A 12,370-nucleotide genomic window follows, 5' to 3' on the forward strand; every position below is an offset into this window, starting at 1 on the left:
ACTTAAATCTGCAAACTACAAAAAAGATGAGCTCGACCAACCTAGGTTAGATAGAACAATAGTTTGAAATTGCATGCCAAACATTCAACTATCGAAAAATTCTTAGGATCGATGACTATCATCTCAGCCATCTCCAAATGAAAATGCATTTACTTTTATCTCCAATATGTCTTTAAATTAGAGAGTTACACATTTTAATTCAATACTTGCGAAACGAGTTTGTTGAAAGAAAATTCCACTTATATATGTATTGCACAATTGATAATTGGAATAAAAATTTATATGGTGTAGAATGTCACATTATTTTGTGCACAAATTTGGTGTATGTAGCACCACTCAATTTAAGTGGAATAGTAAGTCTACGTAGCTGTGGTTAATCTCGATACACCAAAAAATTGCTCAACAAATAAGAATGACAAATTAACACGTTTTAAATGGAACTCATAACCAAAATGAAAATCAAGAAGCCAAGTTGAAAGAATATAATAAATTATTGATTTGCAAGTAAATCTGAAGGACATAAATTGCATAAATTAGTATGATTTAATAAAAAAAGGTCGATATATATTGAAACATACATTTTTTGAGCACCTGGAAACAATACTTCTCAATGTTCACAGTCAACCTTATTCATTAGCATCAACAAAACTTTATCTAACTAAGTGGAGTCGGTTGTATAAATTTTAAAACGTCATTATACTCGGTATTTTCATTAGAGCATTCAATCCCCAAATTTTGTCGTCGGAAAACCTCCAAAATTTTCAATTTGCAATCTTCGTGAAAATGATCTGAGCGCCGTACTGGGGCTGTAAAGTTAAAAAGAGCATTGGGCCATGAACATATGTTGGTGACATCCTGAAAGAATAGCGTTGGATGATGAGTGCCAATGCTAGTTTTGCTTCAACCACGGCCGAAGTTTGACCTGCGCAGATTCGAGGCCCCAGGCCAAATGGGATGAACGAGGCTGAATGCCTTCGTGACTCCAAAAACCTCGATGGATTGAATTCGTGAGCATCTTCTCCCCATATCTCAGTGTCGTGATGGATGGCGATCAACATCAAATAAAGTTGTGCATCAGCAGGAATTTCCAGGCTCCCGAGCTTAACCTTCTTTGTTGCTTGCCTCGTTATCATCGTGGCTGGAGGGTAGAGCCTGAGCGTTTCAGTAACGATCATAGTTATCTGTTAAAAAAGTGCAGAAAATAAACAAAATGTGAGGATCCAGCAACTTGTTTGCGTAATTTAAGTGCTACTTTTATCCGAAGTGCAGAACAGCAGTGATACAAATAAATAGGAATGGATTTCGTTATGCTGGCGAGATAGAAGATAATTGTATGAGCTTACATTCTTGAGGTCATTCAAGTTCTCTGCAACCGGGAGCTGATTGTCTCTGAAAACGCGGAATACTTCTTCCCTAGCCTTGCTTTGCCATTCCGGATGCTGTGCTAGAAGTAGTAGTACCCAAGTCAAAAGATTGGCGGTTGTTTCCTTTCCTGCAAAGTAGAAGGTCTTGCATTCATCTATAACTTCCTGTATCCCTAACTTTTCGTCTTCACCATCCGGATTCTTGTACGGCGTCATTAACAGACTAAGCAGATTTCTCGAATCTCCCTTGTTTTTGCCATTTTTCGCAATCAACGTCCGTATGGATTCGCTACTTTCCTTGTCTAATCTCCACCTTTCTCTGTTACTCTTGGTAGGCAAAAACCTGCATGCCAGAAAAAGCATTCAATGAGAACTACCTTGTTGAATTAAGATCATCTCAGTAATTAGCAAGTATATAAACCAAGTTCTTTTTTAAACGACAACAGCGAGGGTAACGAAGGATTAGGAGAACATACTATATATATATATACACACACACACACCAACAAGGTAGTCCACCTGAATCCAGGAATGTAAATGCTCCTTGCTGCCTTCGTGAAGAGATGCATTTGTTGTTCTTGCAAATCGAAAACATGTTTTCCTTCCTCGAAACAGCTTCCGAAAGCTGTCCTCGATATGACATCCCCTAAGAGCAGATGAAGTTCTTTGTGCACATCCAACTCAAACTCTTCTCTCCCTCCTCTTACATCCTCCCATTTCTCCAACATCTTCATTGTACTCTCCACAATCTCAGGAACCCAACTCTGTTGTATTAGAAACATCATCAACTACATCACCATTCACATCAAATAATACGCATATGAACCTAAAACATTATCGCATTATGTTACTAATCTGCCGGTTATAATACGAAATAGTTGATACGGTATGAACCTAAAACATAATATAACGTAATAATTAGTAACGCTATGTGAGAGTGCGATACCTTTACGCGCTCCATGTTGAAGGCCTGATTTACTATCCTTCTGTGAAAAGCCCATTTATCGCCCTCGAGCCCGACGAGACCCCAGTCACCAAGCAGATACTTAGTCAGAGGTGTAAAGGGGATCTTTCTAAACGACCCACCCGAATTGAAAAGGATTTCCTTGATCATATCCGGGTCGGATATAGCCACTCGGGGCTTCAACCCAAACCAGTAGACAAAATTCTTCCCGTACATGACGGACCACTGGTGGTAAAATGGGGCCACGCGTTGAACAATGTTGTGGTGGAAAGGGAAAGGCTTGGAGAGAGCCTCAGCGAACATACGGCGGATCTCGGCCGAGTTTCCAACGACCGGACGGTAGGCGGGGCCGCGCAGGCCTTGCTTCTGGAAATGGGTTTGTGTCCTCAGTGGGACCCATATGGTTGAATACACAGATTTGAAGAGGAGGATAAGAAGAAGAGGAAAAATCACAAGAAGTAGAAAATGCATCGTGAAATCAGAGAGGGAGGGAGAGAGAGAGAGAGAGAGAGAGAGAGAGAGAGAGAGAGAGAGAGAGAGAGAGAGGGCTATTTGGGATAAGCTTTTTGTCACTACCGCAGAAAAAGTTGGAGATGTTTTTGGGTCATACACTCGCACTTGCAAGTTCTTCCGTCTAGAATTTGTTTACCAAGACTTACAACATGCTTAAAATGAAAGTACTTCAAACAAAAGCTCTTGTGAACATAAGTTCAAACAAGCGTTGGACCTTCTGTTATAAGATAATGGCTTTTGCCGACAGCAGAAGCTGATTTTTGGCTATTCTTTTGGCCTGAACAACTGAAGCTACTTGAGTGAAACTTGAAAGACCAGTTGGTGTGGTTGGAATAGAAAGAGATTATTGGGTGGTTGCGTCGATTTTCAGGTTTCCAGTAGGAAAAAGTCTTTAGGGAATCTTCAACTCCAATTAGAATACTAGGAACAAAACGAAAACCTATTAACAAAGTCCTCGATCCGCGAATCGGCGATTACGAGTAATGTGGGAGAGCAAAATTTTAAATTACCATTAATAGGAAGTAAGTGAGTTAATTGATACTTAGTTTATAATTCAATCATCAACAACCACATCATTTTGTTTACACAATTTGATTTATAAATTTAATTTCTCTAGCATTATTCAAATATAATTTACATTTTTATTTTTAATTTTCATTTAAGTGTTATTTATTCCATATTTGAATCCTCTTCGGATCCCCTCCCGAGGGATCCTAGGAATCAACGAAAGTGGATTGTAGATAAAAACTCGTGTGATCCCAATTAAATGCTTTGTATATATTTAAAAGTTAAGCAGTCTCGTTTTGCGTGAAAAATATAAAAAAGAAAATAATTATGGCCACACGATTTTTTATCAACGGTCCACATGCGTTGATACCTAAAATCTCCAAGAAAATGATCCAACGAGGATCCAATTCCATTTATTCCATCACATTTGTAGAGTGAGAGATGACACGTGCTTCTGATTGAAACCCGAAACGTTTCATAGAAAAATTAAAACGTGCTTCTGGTTGAAAAAGCACTTGATATAAGCACTTTTAAGAGCTTTCTACATTAACATTAGGGTTTGTAGAGTGGGTACCTTAACTCGCTCCATTTTGAAGGCCTGGCTTACAATCCTTTTTATGAAAATGAAAAGCCCATTCTTCTCCCTTCAAGCCCAACAAGTCCCTCACCAAACAAAGTCTTCATCAACACTTCCTTAAGGCACCGTTTGATACGTGGGACGAGACGTTTTATCCCACGTTTAATGTACCTAAAATGGGTGTAACATACTGTTTTACGGGACGAATTTTGGAGAAATTTTCATTCCGCCTCCCTCTGAAACGACTCATTCCACATCCGTAGAACATAAAATTATAACATTTCCGTATCCTTCTCCTTCCTCCTTTGTTTCCATCCGAGGGAATCTTTGCCCTCCGTTCCGTGCCGTCCCGTTCCATTCCGTTCAATCCCGTCGATGTCCAGGTCGGATACTACCAGCCTGGCCCCGTGCCCGAACCAGTACAGGAATTTCTTCCCGTACATACGGAATCACCTGTTGTAAAATGGGGACGCGCGTTCAAGGGTGTCGTGGTCTTCGAAACAACCGGAGAGGAAGGAAAAGAACAGCAAGCGGATGAAGGAAATGCTCGTGAAAAATCCTATCTGCTCCGGTAACGTTTTGAGGTTAAAAATCTCTTATCAAGAGGGACACCACAGGTCCACGGGTAGCTGGGTGGCAACAGCAACTGCAGGGTTGCAGGTTGCGCAGCTACCAGCCAGAGATACCACCCGGCAGGGCAGGTGCCCTCCCACGCCATAAAACCGTTGGACCCACAAGTGGTCGATTCAGAGTAGCACAAAAATGCATCATCCTGCCAGCTCACAATTAAGTACATCTCCAATTCTCCATCTTGTTATAGACCGATCGACCCACCCACCACACTGTGTCAAATTAAACCCAGGTCCCAGTTTTTTTCGCCAGGATACTTGACTCGTTTGACCACCGGACCGTACTTGTAGACCGCCAGCAAGTTCCAGTCTATACATCCATGTGCTCATCAATGCGAAACGATACCGTCTCGCGCACTATTTGTTGGTGTAATGAATTTCTGGTTTGATTTTCTCCAAGTCAGTAAGTTGCATAACTTGTTGAATGCAATAGTCACACCGCAACAATTGACATGTTATAAGTTTGAATTTCGTTAATTAACGTGTTTTAAGTTTGAATTTCGTTGTATTATAAGTAAATTGGTCATGATACCAGCGAAACAAGCTCCGGTACAACCTAATTTAATTTTCCCCTTTGTGCCGCACTTTAATAAGCTAGCAACTAAGCAAGCTCCTGTACAAGTTAATTTAACGTTTCCAATCCAAAACGGGGACGTTTCGAAGACCAAAATTAAGGATCCATCCATCACAAAAACAAAGAAGCTTTCTCCTCTACAGTTCTACTACATATATATGATATAATCAGCACAAAATACAGAATGCAATTCTGTCTAGAGCAATGAAGACCTATCGGGCTTTCTATCTTGTGCACCTTCCCACGTTTCTCGCTGCGAACTCCCACCTCCGCCGCCACCACTTCCGTATGCAGTTGCAACATTTAAGGCACCGCCGCTGCCACCGAAGGAATTTAGGAAAGCAGAAAATCCAGCTGCGGAAGCGCCACCTCCACCACCATTACCGATGCTCAGCCCAAGAAGGTCACGAGTCATGGGCTGGCCCCCGAACGACGAAGGCGGACCCATCATTAGATCAGTCAATTCGGCAGCATTTGCAGTTGAGAGAAGTTCAAGCCCTAGCTCGGCCCCCACGTGGGCAGCACCACCACTCTCTTGCTCCTTGTTCCACTGCAATGTTGTGCTATTTTCTTGAGACGGGGATGAGGTCGTGGACAACCCCAACCCACGAAGCAGTGAGGCGTTCGATGTCGCAGCACCCATTTGGGCTGCCTTTTGGAGCAATGCCGTGGCGGACATGGCAGCGGGCTGGGCATAGTTGCGGTGGTCTTGATCAGGTGTTGGGAAGAGTGAGGAGCCATTGCTGGAGAGGTAAAGAGAGGAGGAGAGAGACAGTGATGTGGGTTCGCTAACGGAGGAAATTTTAGTAGAGCCATCTGGCCGGCCCAATGCAGATACTTGATTGGAGAATGAGGACGGTGGCGATGTTTGTGGTGGGCCTGGTGGCTGTATGATTAATGCTGAGGCGGAGGAAGGTGCAAATATGCTTGCAAATACACTACTACCATTGTTGCAATTTCCAGTCGAGGTGGTGGCGGTAGCGGTGGTGCTGATTGCCGTAGTAGTTAAGCATGACGTGGCCGGCGCCGGAGGGGACAGGCCAATTGGGTTCTCTGGCAAATCTGTAACCACCAGAAAACAATCAATCAATTATGATCATCAAAATATAAAAAGCAGGATGCAAGAAAGTGGCGCAGTCATGAATAAAGCATAATTTGTTTAAATTTTTTACCCAAGCCTTTCTCATTGGAAACAACCTAAAAACTTTGAAAGCTTTGTGCTTTATATGCAAAAGGAGAAAGGAGAAAGGAGATGGAGGCAATAATGGCGTCCTTTCTCCTCCAACTTTTTTTCCATTTTTTTTAATTTTATTTTTTTTGAACCCTAATCACCTCGATTCCTGAGCTCCCATGTCAATCGTGCATCCAACCCTTTTTCCTGTCGCCGTGGGACAACTACACACACACTCTCTCTCTACATCCTCCATACCCATACTACTGTGAAAGTTGCAACTTTCCAAAAGCTTACTCACCCACGCGAGAACGACATCGAGGTAGAGACAAAAACCCAGCAATAAAATACCACCACCCCAGCCTTCACTAATACTATTTTTATTCTTTAATATAAACGATAATTTGAGGAACGGTCCAACCTAGGATCTTTTGAGTAAATGTTCTAAACCACTTGATAAACGGGCAAGCATTTCAAGACGGAAATGGAACTCCCTCTCTAGAATACTAATCAAACCTATGTATTTAAGACTCATGTAATTAGACGGAGACCCGTATACGTAGATTAGGCCAGTTACTCGCCGTGTGGCTGCCCTTGCTTTGAGTTTGATTGCTCTCGACAAACTATGGTAGTTTCTTTTTAATGAAAGAGATATAGAAGAGCGAGAATCAAACTCGGAATCTCAGCTCAAGTGTGAACAGATTTAACCAACATAGCTACAGGTCTCTGCTTATTGGCGTAGTTCTAAGTTTAGTATTGTAAGATGTGCAAAATTAATTACTTAGATTTAAGTTGTACAAATAAAACCGAAGAATTTTGTTGAAAGGATTGGAACAATCATGTTACCTACCCGAGCCGCACTCCCAAGCTTAACATTTGACGCACGTAGGCGATGTGGCATGCTCATATTATTCATCATATCGTAATGATAAACCCACATTTATTGACCTTATTAAGTAGGGTTACCTGAGCTCTGAATAGACAAGGCCGGAGACACCACGGTGTTTGACGGTGTGTGAGGCGGTGGAGGCGGCGACGCCACCACCCCACTCCTCGCACTCGGAGTTGGATTTGAATTCGGGTTCATACTTCCGTCGGGCCCAATCACTAGGGTTTGAGTCTTCGCGCTCTCCTCCGCCAACGCGTCGCAGAACGCCCTGTGCGTTATGAAGCTATCCCTCCTTCAACCATCCCAAAACAAAACGACAACGCATTAATAACCGGCGGTTTCTCGAGAAAGTGTAAGAAAATGGAAAGGAAAAGGGAAATTTAAGTTTTCTCGGGAAACAAACACGCACCTAGAGAATAAAGTTCCGCAATCGCATTTGTACTCTCGGGTGCCGCAAGTCTTCATGTGCGCCTTCCAATCGGACTGCACGGCGTATTTCTTGGAGCACCGCTCGCACTTCCACTTCTTCTCGCCGTGCTTTCGACAAAAGTGCTTCTTGATACCCGTCAGGTCTCCGAGCGCCCGAGTGGGGTGGTGGTGCACGCAGGAGGTCTCGGGGCAGACGTAGACCCGCTTCCGTACTTCTTTGCTCGTCCGTTGCTTCAGCTTCCACGGCAGGTTGTGGCCCCGCCGGTGGAGCTGCAGGTTCTGGTCGCGCTGGAAGCCTTTGCTGCAGATCTCACACACGAAACGGTTCGTTGCGAGGAGAGTCGTCGGCGACAGCGCGATCACCTCCGCTTCGGGATCTGAAAAATAAAAAATTAGCAAGAAATTACGCGTTGGTTCAGCTCTTATAATTAGCTAAAATTTCAAAATTTAAAGACTAATCGAGAAACCACGTCGTCTACCTGGCATTCCTGGAAGGTTTCGCTTTTTCTTTTGCTGCGGCTCCGGATGAGTCATGGCTTCGTGAGTGGAGGAAGTTAAACTGGCTTCCCCGCCGGAAGCCGTTGAAACCGTCAGTAACGGCGATGAGGAATTATCCAGCTCCCCCATGTTTGCTTCCGAATTTTTAAATCTCTGGGCTCAAAGCCTCTCAAACAAGCTAAAAAAACAAGCTGACTACTTAAGGTTTCAGTTCTGATTGATTAAAATAAACAAAAAACTTTCTGTTTGTTTCTGGGGGAAGTGAAAAATTTCCGGGAAAACCCGACAAAACTGCTCGTGCTAAATTAATGGACTTTTTGCCCCCGAACGCGGAGTCAACTCAGTCATCTAGGTCGCAGACGGTGAGCCAAAGTCCCATTAGGCGGCGCGCCTCCGTAGCTGGAAATGGAAGAGAGAGAGAGAGAGAGAGAGAGTGTGTGTCTGTGAGATGCAGGTAGAGAGAGAAAAAAAGAGATTTGAACGCAGTGGAAAAATATTAAATTTATTGAAAAATGGGTTAAAGCGGCGGATGTTAACCATGGTTAATATTCGGAGGCCATGTATTTAACCATGGTTACCTGAACCCAATGAGTCCAAATTCTGATCCCGTCGCTGATGTGTGGATCTGGCCGTCCACGTGGCGCAATAAGCGGGAAGATGACATTTGTCGGAGGAAGTCGGACTAGGCAGTGCTCGTCTTTTAGCGCAAGATGTTGAAACTATTGTTCAATCCACTGGCAGATCTCTAATTTCATCAATCAATTAATTTGGATTTTTAAAATTTGATTTAAAAGTTAAAATTATTAAAAATTTTAACGTGACTTCCTATTTATAATCATTAAATTAAATTTTAAAAGTTCAAATTAATTGATTGATAAGTTTTGATGGGAAAATTTCAGATAAGATCTCTTTCCCTATCCAATTATGCTAAACTTGTTCTCATCCGGACATAAACTTTGCCTAATCCTATTTACGTTAAAAGACAGTTATACCCCTCCACAATCCACTGTTTCGTAATGGTACTATCAGGGGGTTTTTTGGAACACCATGTTTTGAGTCAAACAGTAGACTACTGTACCAACGGAGGTCAAATGTCACTGATGCCCTCGTGAGTCATGCAGGTGCTTGCATTGCACACCTTACGTGCACGTGCTCGAGCTCGAGTCTGCCACTAGAGTGCGTCCAAAGAGCTCAAATCCCGTAAGCCACAAGTCCATTGCAACCCATGGACCTCATGGTGTTCGGAGTTTAATAGCCGTTGTTAGATCAGATCCAAAGTTTAAGATGGAGAGGCGATGCGTTGAATAATATAATGTTTGCCTACATAGGCAAATACGTAACCTTCTGAGTTCTGTCACCCCAAAAATGGTCAGCTAATGCAAAGGCCACCATCTTTTTCAAAATTCGGATCACGGCCGGAGGATTTTCGATGTGAATGAAAAGTTGTTGGTTACTCGAAATAATTTGTTGTTAATTTATAGAAATTTGTGTTTATGATTATGATCATTCATATTATAAGTCATTTTATAAAGATTGTATTTGAAAAAGATTAATTAAAACCAAGTTTGTTTACCATCGAACTGTATAAAAACAGATAAACTGAATTGATTAAATCATCACGAATCGTCTATTTGGTACAATAGATTGACTAAATGACTTTATTTTCAATTCATTTTTCACAAAAAACAAAAAAGAAAAAAAAAAGGTCTTCAGAGAGATAATATTAGAGGTTCTAATCATAGGTACAAAGTTCTGTGAATACACAAAGAGTTTTGTAAGAGGTCTACTCATTATTGAGTAATCAATCATTTTCTAATTTTTAATTAATATATATATATATATATATATATATATAGGTTAGTAAATTATAACATATTTTAATGTGAGACATTTGTTATTAGGGGTGTGCTATTCACACATCTCAAATTACTTCTCACACACTCTTGTTAATTTCTATCCGTTGATCTTCTTCAATTCTTCCGATCCGACGGCCGAAAATTAGAAAAGTGTATGAAAAATAAAATGGAATGTATAGATATCACACCTCTTGTTATTATATTATAATATAACCTAAGAAATAATAATACTTCAAAATTTTACTAACACATTTTAAAAACGAGAAATATAAATATTTTACTATTAAATTAGTATATTTGTATTCAGATTCAGACACAGGTGGACTGGATTGTGCAGGCCGTGGACGGTCCACATCTCTCAGGGCCCACCAGTCTCAGATGCTGTGGTGGACGGTTCAGATGCAATGTGCCAAAATTGACAGGTACTTTTTATGCCATTGTTTTATCTCAGAGGGTCATAATTACTCAAATAATTAGAAACCATGGACATAAATCTTAATAAAATAATAAATAAATAAATAATAATATTTTGTTTAAGCAAGTTGCACCCTGAACTCCATCTTAATCCGTGATTTCCCCCCAATAAACTATTTTTAATTACAAAATCAAAACCTTTTAGTTGATATTTTATGAATTTAACCCTAAACCCTAAACATTAAATCCTCATGATTTATGTTCTGCCAATTTAGCAAGAAAACAGTGCAGTCACTGCTCCGGCTCTGGCTGGCTTGTTGCAAACAGAATGAGTCAAACGACTTCGTTTGCTTTGTTTGATCTTTTGTTTCGTTTGGTTCTTTTTGTTTCATAGTGTTTAGGCCACTTTTGACACCAAAACAAGCCAAACCTCAGATTGGACTTTGAATCTATCGGTATTATATTCATCCCTAAAGTTAAGCAATCTCCCTTAAATTACACGTCTTGAAGTTTAGCAACGTTCTATCGGTGTTATAGTGTCTCTGTTCTCGCCCGTTTATTGTTAATAAACAATATTGTCTACACTAAAAGAGTAAAAAAGTTAGCTAAGCGTCACAATGGACTAGTGATAACGTGGTTCAAATTCACCTTTGGTTGGTAATCGAATCTAAGATCCTTCACTTACAAATAAAGATGAATACTACTAAATCGTAATACTAAATGACATTGAAGTTTAAATTTCTCCATTTTGAATAGTCAATGCCTTTTAACTTTTTCTGGTAACTTAATTATTGAAATTGAAAGTGTTTACTTGTTTGTGAACGTAACTTTTGTTAACGTATGTATTTTTAAAACATGTGCATAGTGCGAGATCACGTGGAGAATTAACACAAAAAATTGTTACGAAAATGACGGTCTGAGGGTGCTAGTGCGTATTAAAAATTCAAGAGGGTTGAAAACCAAATTAAAAGTTGGAAGCGAAATTGAACAATGTTAAGTTCAGCAGCATGGATAAAAAAAATCCTATATTAAAATAAGAATATATTCTATTTTCGATAGTCCAACAAGACAAATATACAAGTTGGATTGATGAAAGCTTACCAAATAAAGAAAAATATTAAACAATGTCATAATTTGAGATTGAGACGGATTAGTTTCTGCTAAGATCATAATTAAGCATCCATTGGGGTCAAAATTTGGCATGATTATGTTCCAAGATAAACTTACTACTTATCCATGGAATATTGACTTGGCAAGAACGTATTATGCTAAAAAGGGTAACTGTGGGAATATTCGGATAAGGTTTCGTCCAATCAGAGACTGGCCACGTGGAATTTCACCACATAGTCTTTTACTTTGGGAAGGGAAGAGTGGTTGGATGAGAATTTTTTCACTTTGTTCATTGATTAATCGAGAACACAACGTCGGATGGGACTGAAAACAAAGACTTTTTTCAAAAATCGAAATGATTTAGTGGCTCAAAAGCAAATAAAAGCAAGCAGAGAAAGTTGAAATTTAAACATGTTGAGTTATCTTGCTTGTCCAAAAGCATCATCTTTTGTTGACAAGTCATGAGCTCATTGAAGACTAAGCGTTTTTTATTACTTATTATTTAGATGTGGCTTTAAAATGATTAGGAGTTAGTTAGGCTATCTTTGAAAATAGTTTGGTTCGTTTGCTTTTGATAGAAGCGCTTTTGTTATAAATATATTGTTGTTTGAATTAAAAATTTAAGTGCTTTATAAAAAAACGCTTAGAATGTACTTCTAAGTTTTTATGCCACAAACTACTAGAACTGCATTTAATTAGAAAAAAAAAACGCTTTTGTCGTTCCATTACATTTCCAAATATGACCTAGGAAATTTTTAGATAATTAAAAGTGCTTCTAACAACGCTGACAACAAAATTTGTTATGATTTATAAAAGAATGAATTGTAGTAATGATTCTTGAATTTTTATCCAATTGAAACTATGACCTGTGAACT

The 12,370-nt window shown here is 40.0% G+C and overlaps 2 protein-coding genes across 2 annotated transcripts; both read right to left on the bottom strand.

The window, feature by feature from the left end:
- Positions 1-511: 511 nt before the first annotated feature.
- On the bottom strand, positions 512-3,272 carry LOC103440428 (cytochrome P450 734A1-like). Its single transcript, XM_070813840.1, has 4 exons — positions 2,311-3,272; positions 1,884-2,128; positions 1,344-1,707; positions 512-1,181 (listed from the first exon to the last, which is right to left on the bottom strand). The coding sequence occupies exons 1-4, from the start codon at positions 2,797-2,799 to the stop codon at positions 762-764; spliced, it is 1,518 nt and encodes a 505-aa protein (XP_070669941.1). The 5' UTR covers positions 2,800-3,272; the 3' UTR covers positions 512-761.
- Positions 3,273-5,253: 1,981 nt separating this feature from the next.
- On the bottom strand, positions 5,254-8,509 carry LOC103440426 (zinc finger protein NUTCRACKER-like). The gene is made up of 4 exons (NM_001293871.1): positions 8,097-8,509; positions 7,598-7,994; positions 7,266-7,480; positions 5,254-6,190 (listed from the first exon to the last, which is right to left on the bottom strand). The coding sequence occupies exons 1-4, from the start codon at positions 8,242-8,244 to the stop codon at positions 5,325-5,327; spliced, it is 1,626 nt and encodes a 541-aa protein (NP_001280800.1). The 5' UTR covers positions 8,245-8,509; the 3' UTR covers positions 5,254-5,324.
- Between the last annotated feature and the right edge of the window lie 3,861 nt (positions 8,510-12,370).

The sequence above is a fragment of the Malus domestica genome, chromosome 15 (assembly GCF_042453785.1).
Source record: "Malus domestica chromosome 15, GDT2T_hap1".
NCBI classification, from domain to species: Eukaryota; Viridiplantae; Streptophyta; class Magnoliopsida; order Rosales; family Rosaceae; genus Malus; species Malus domestica.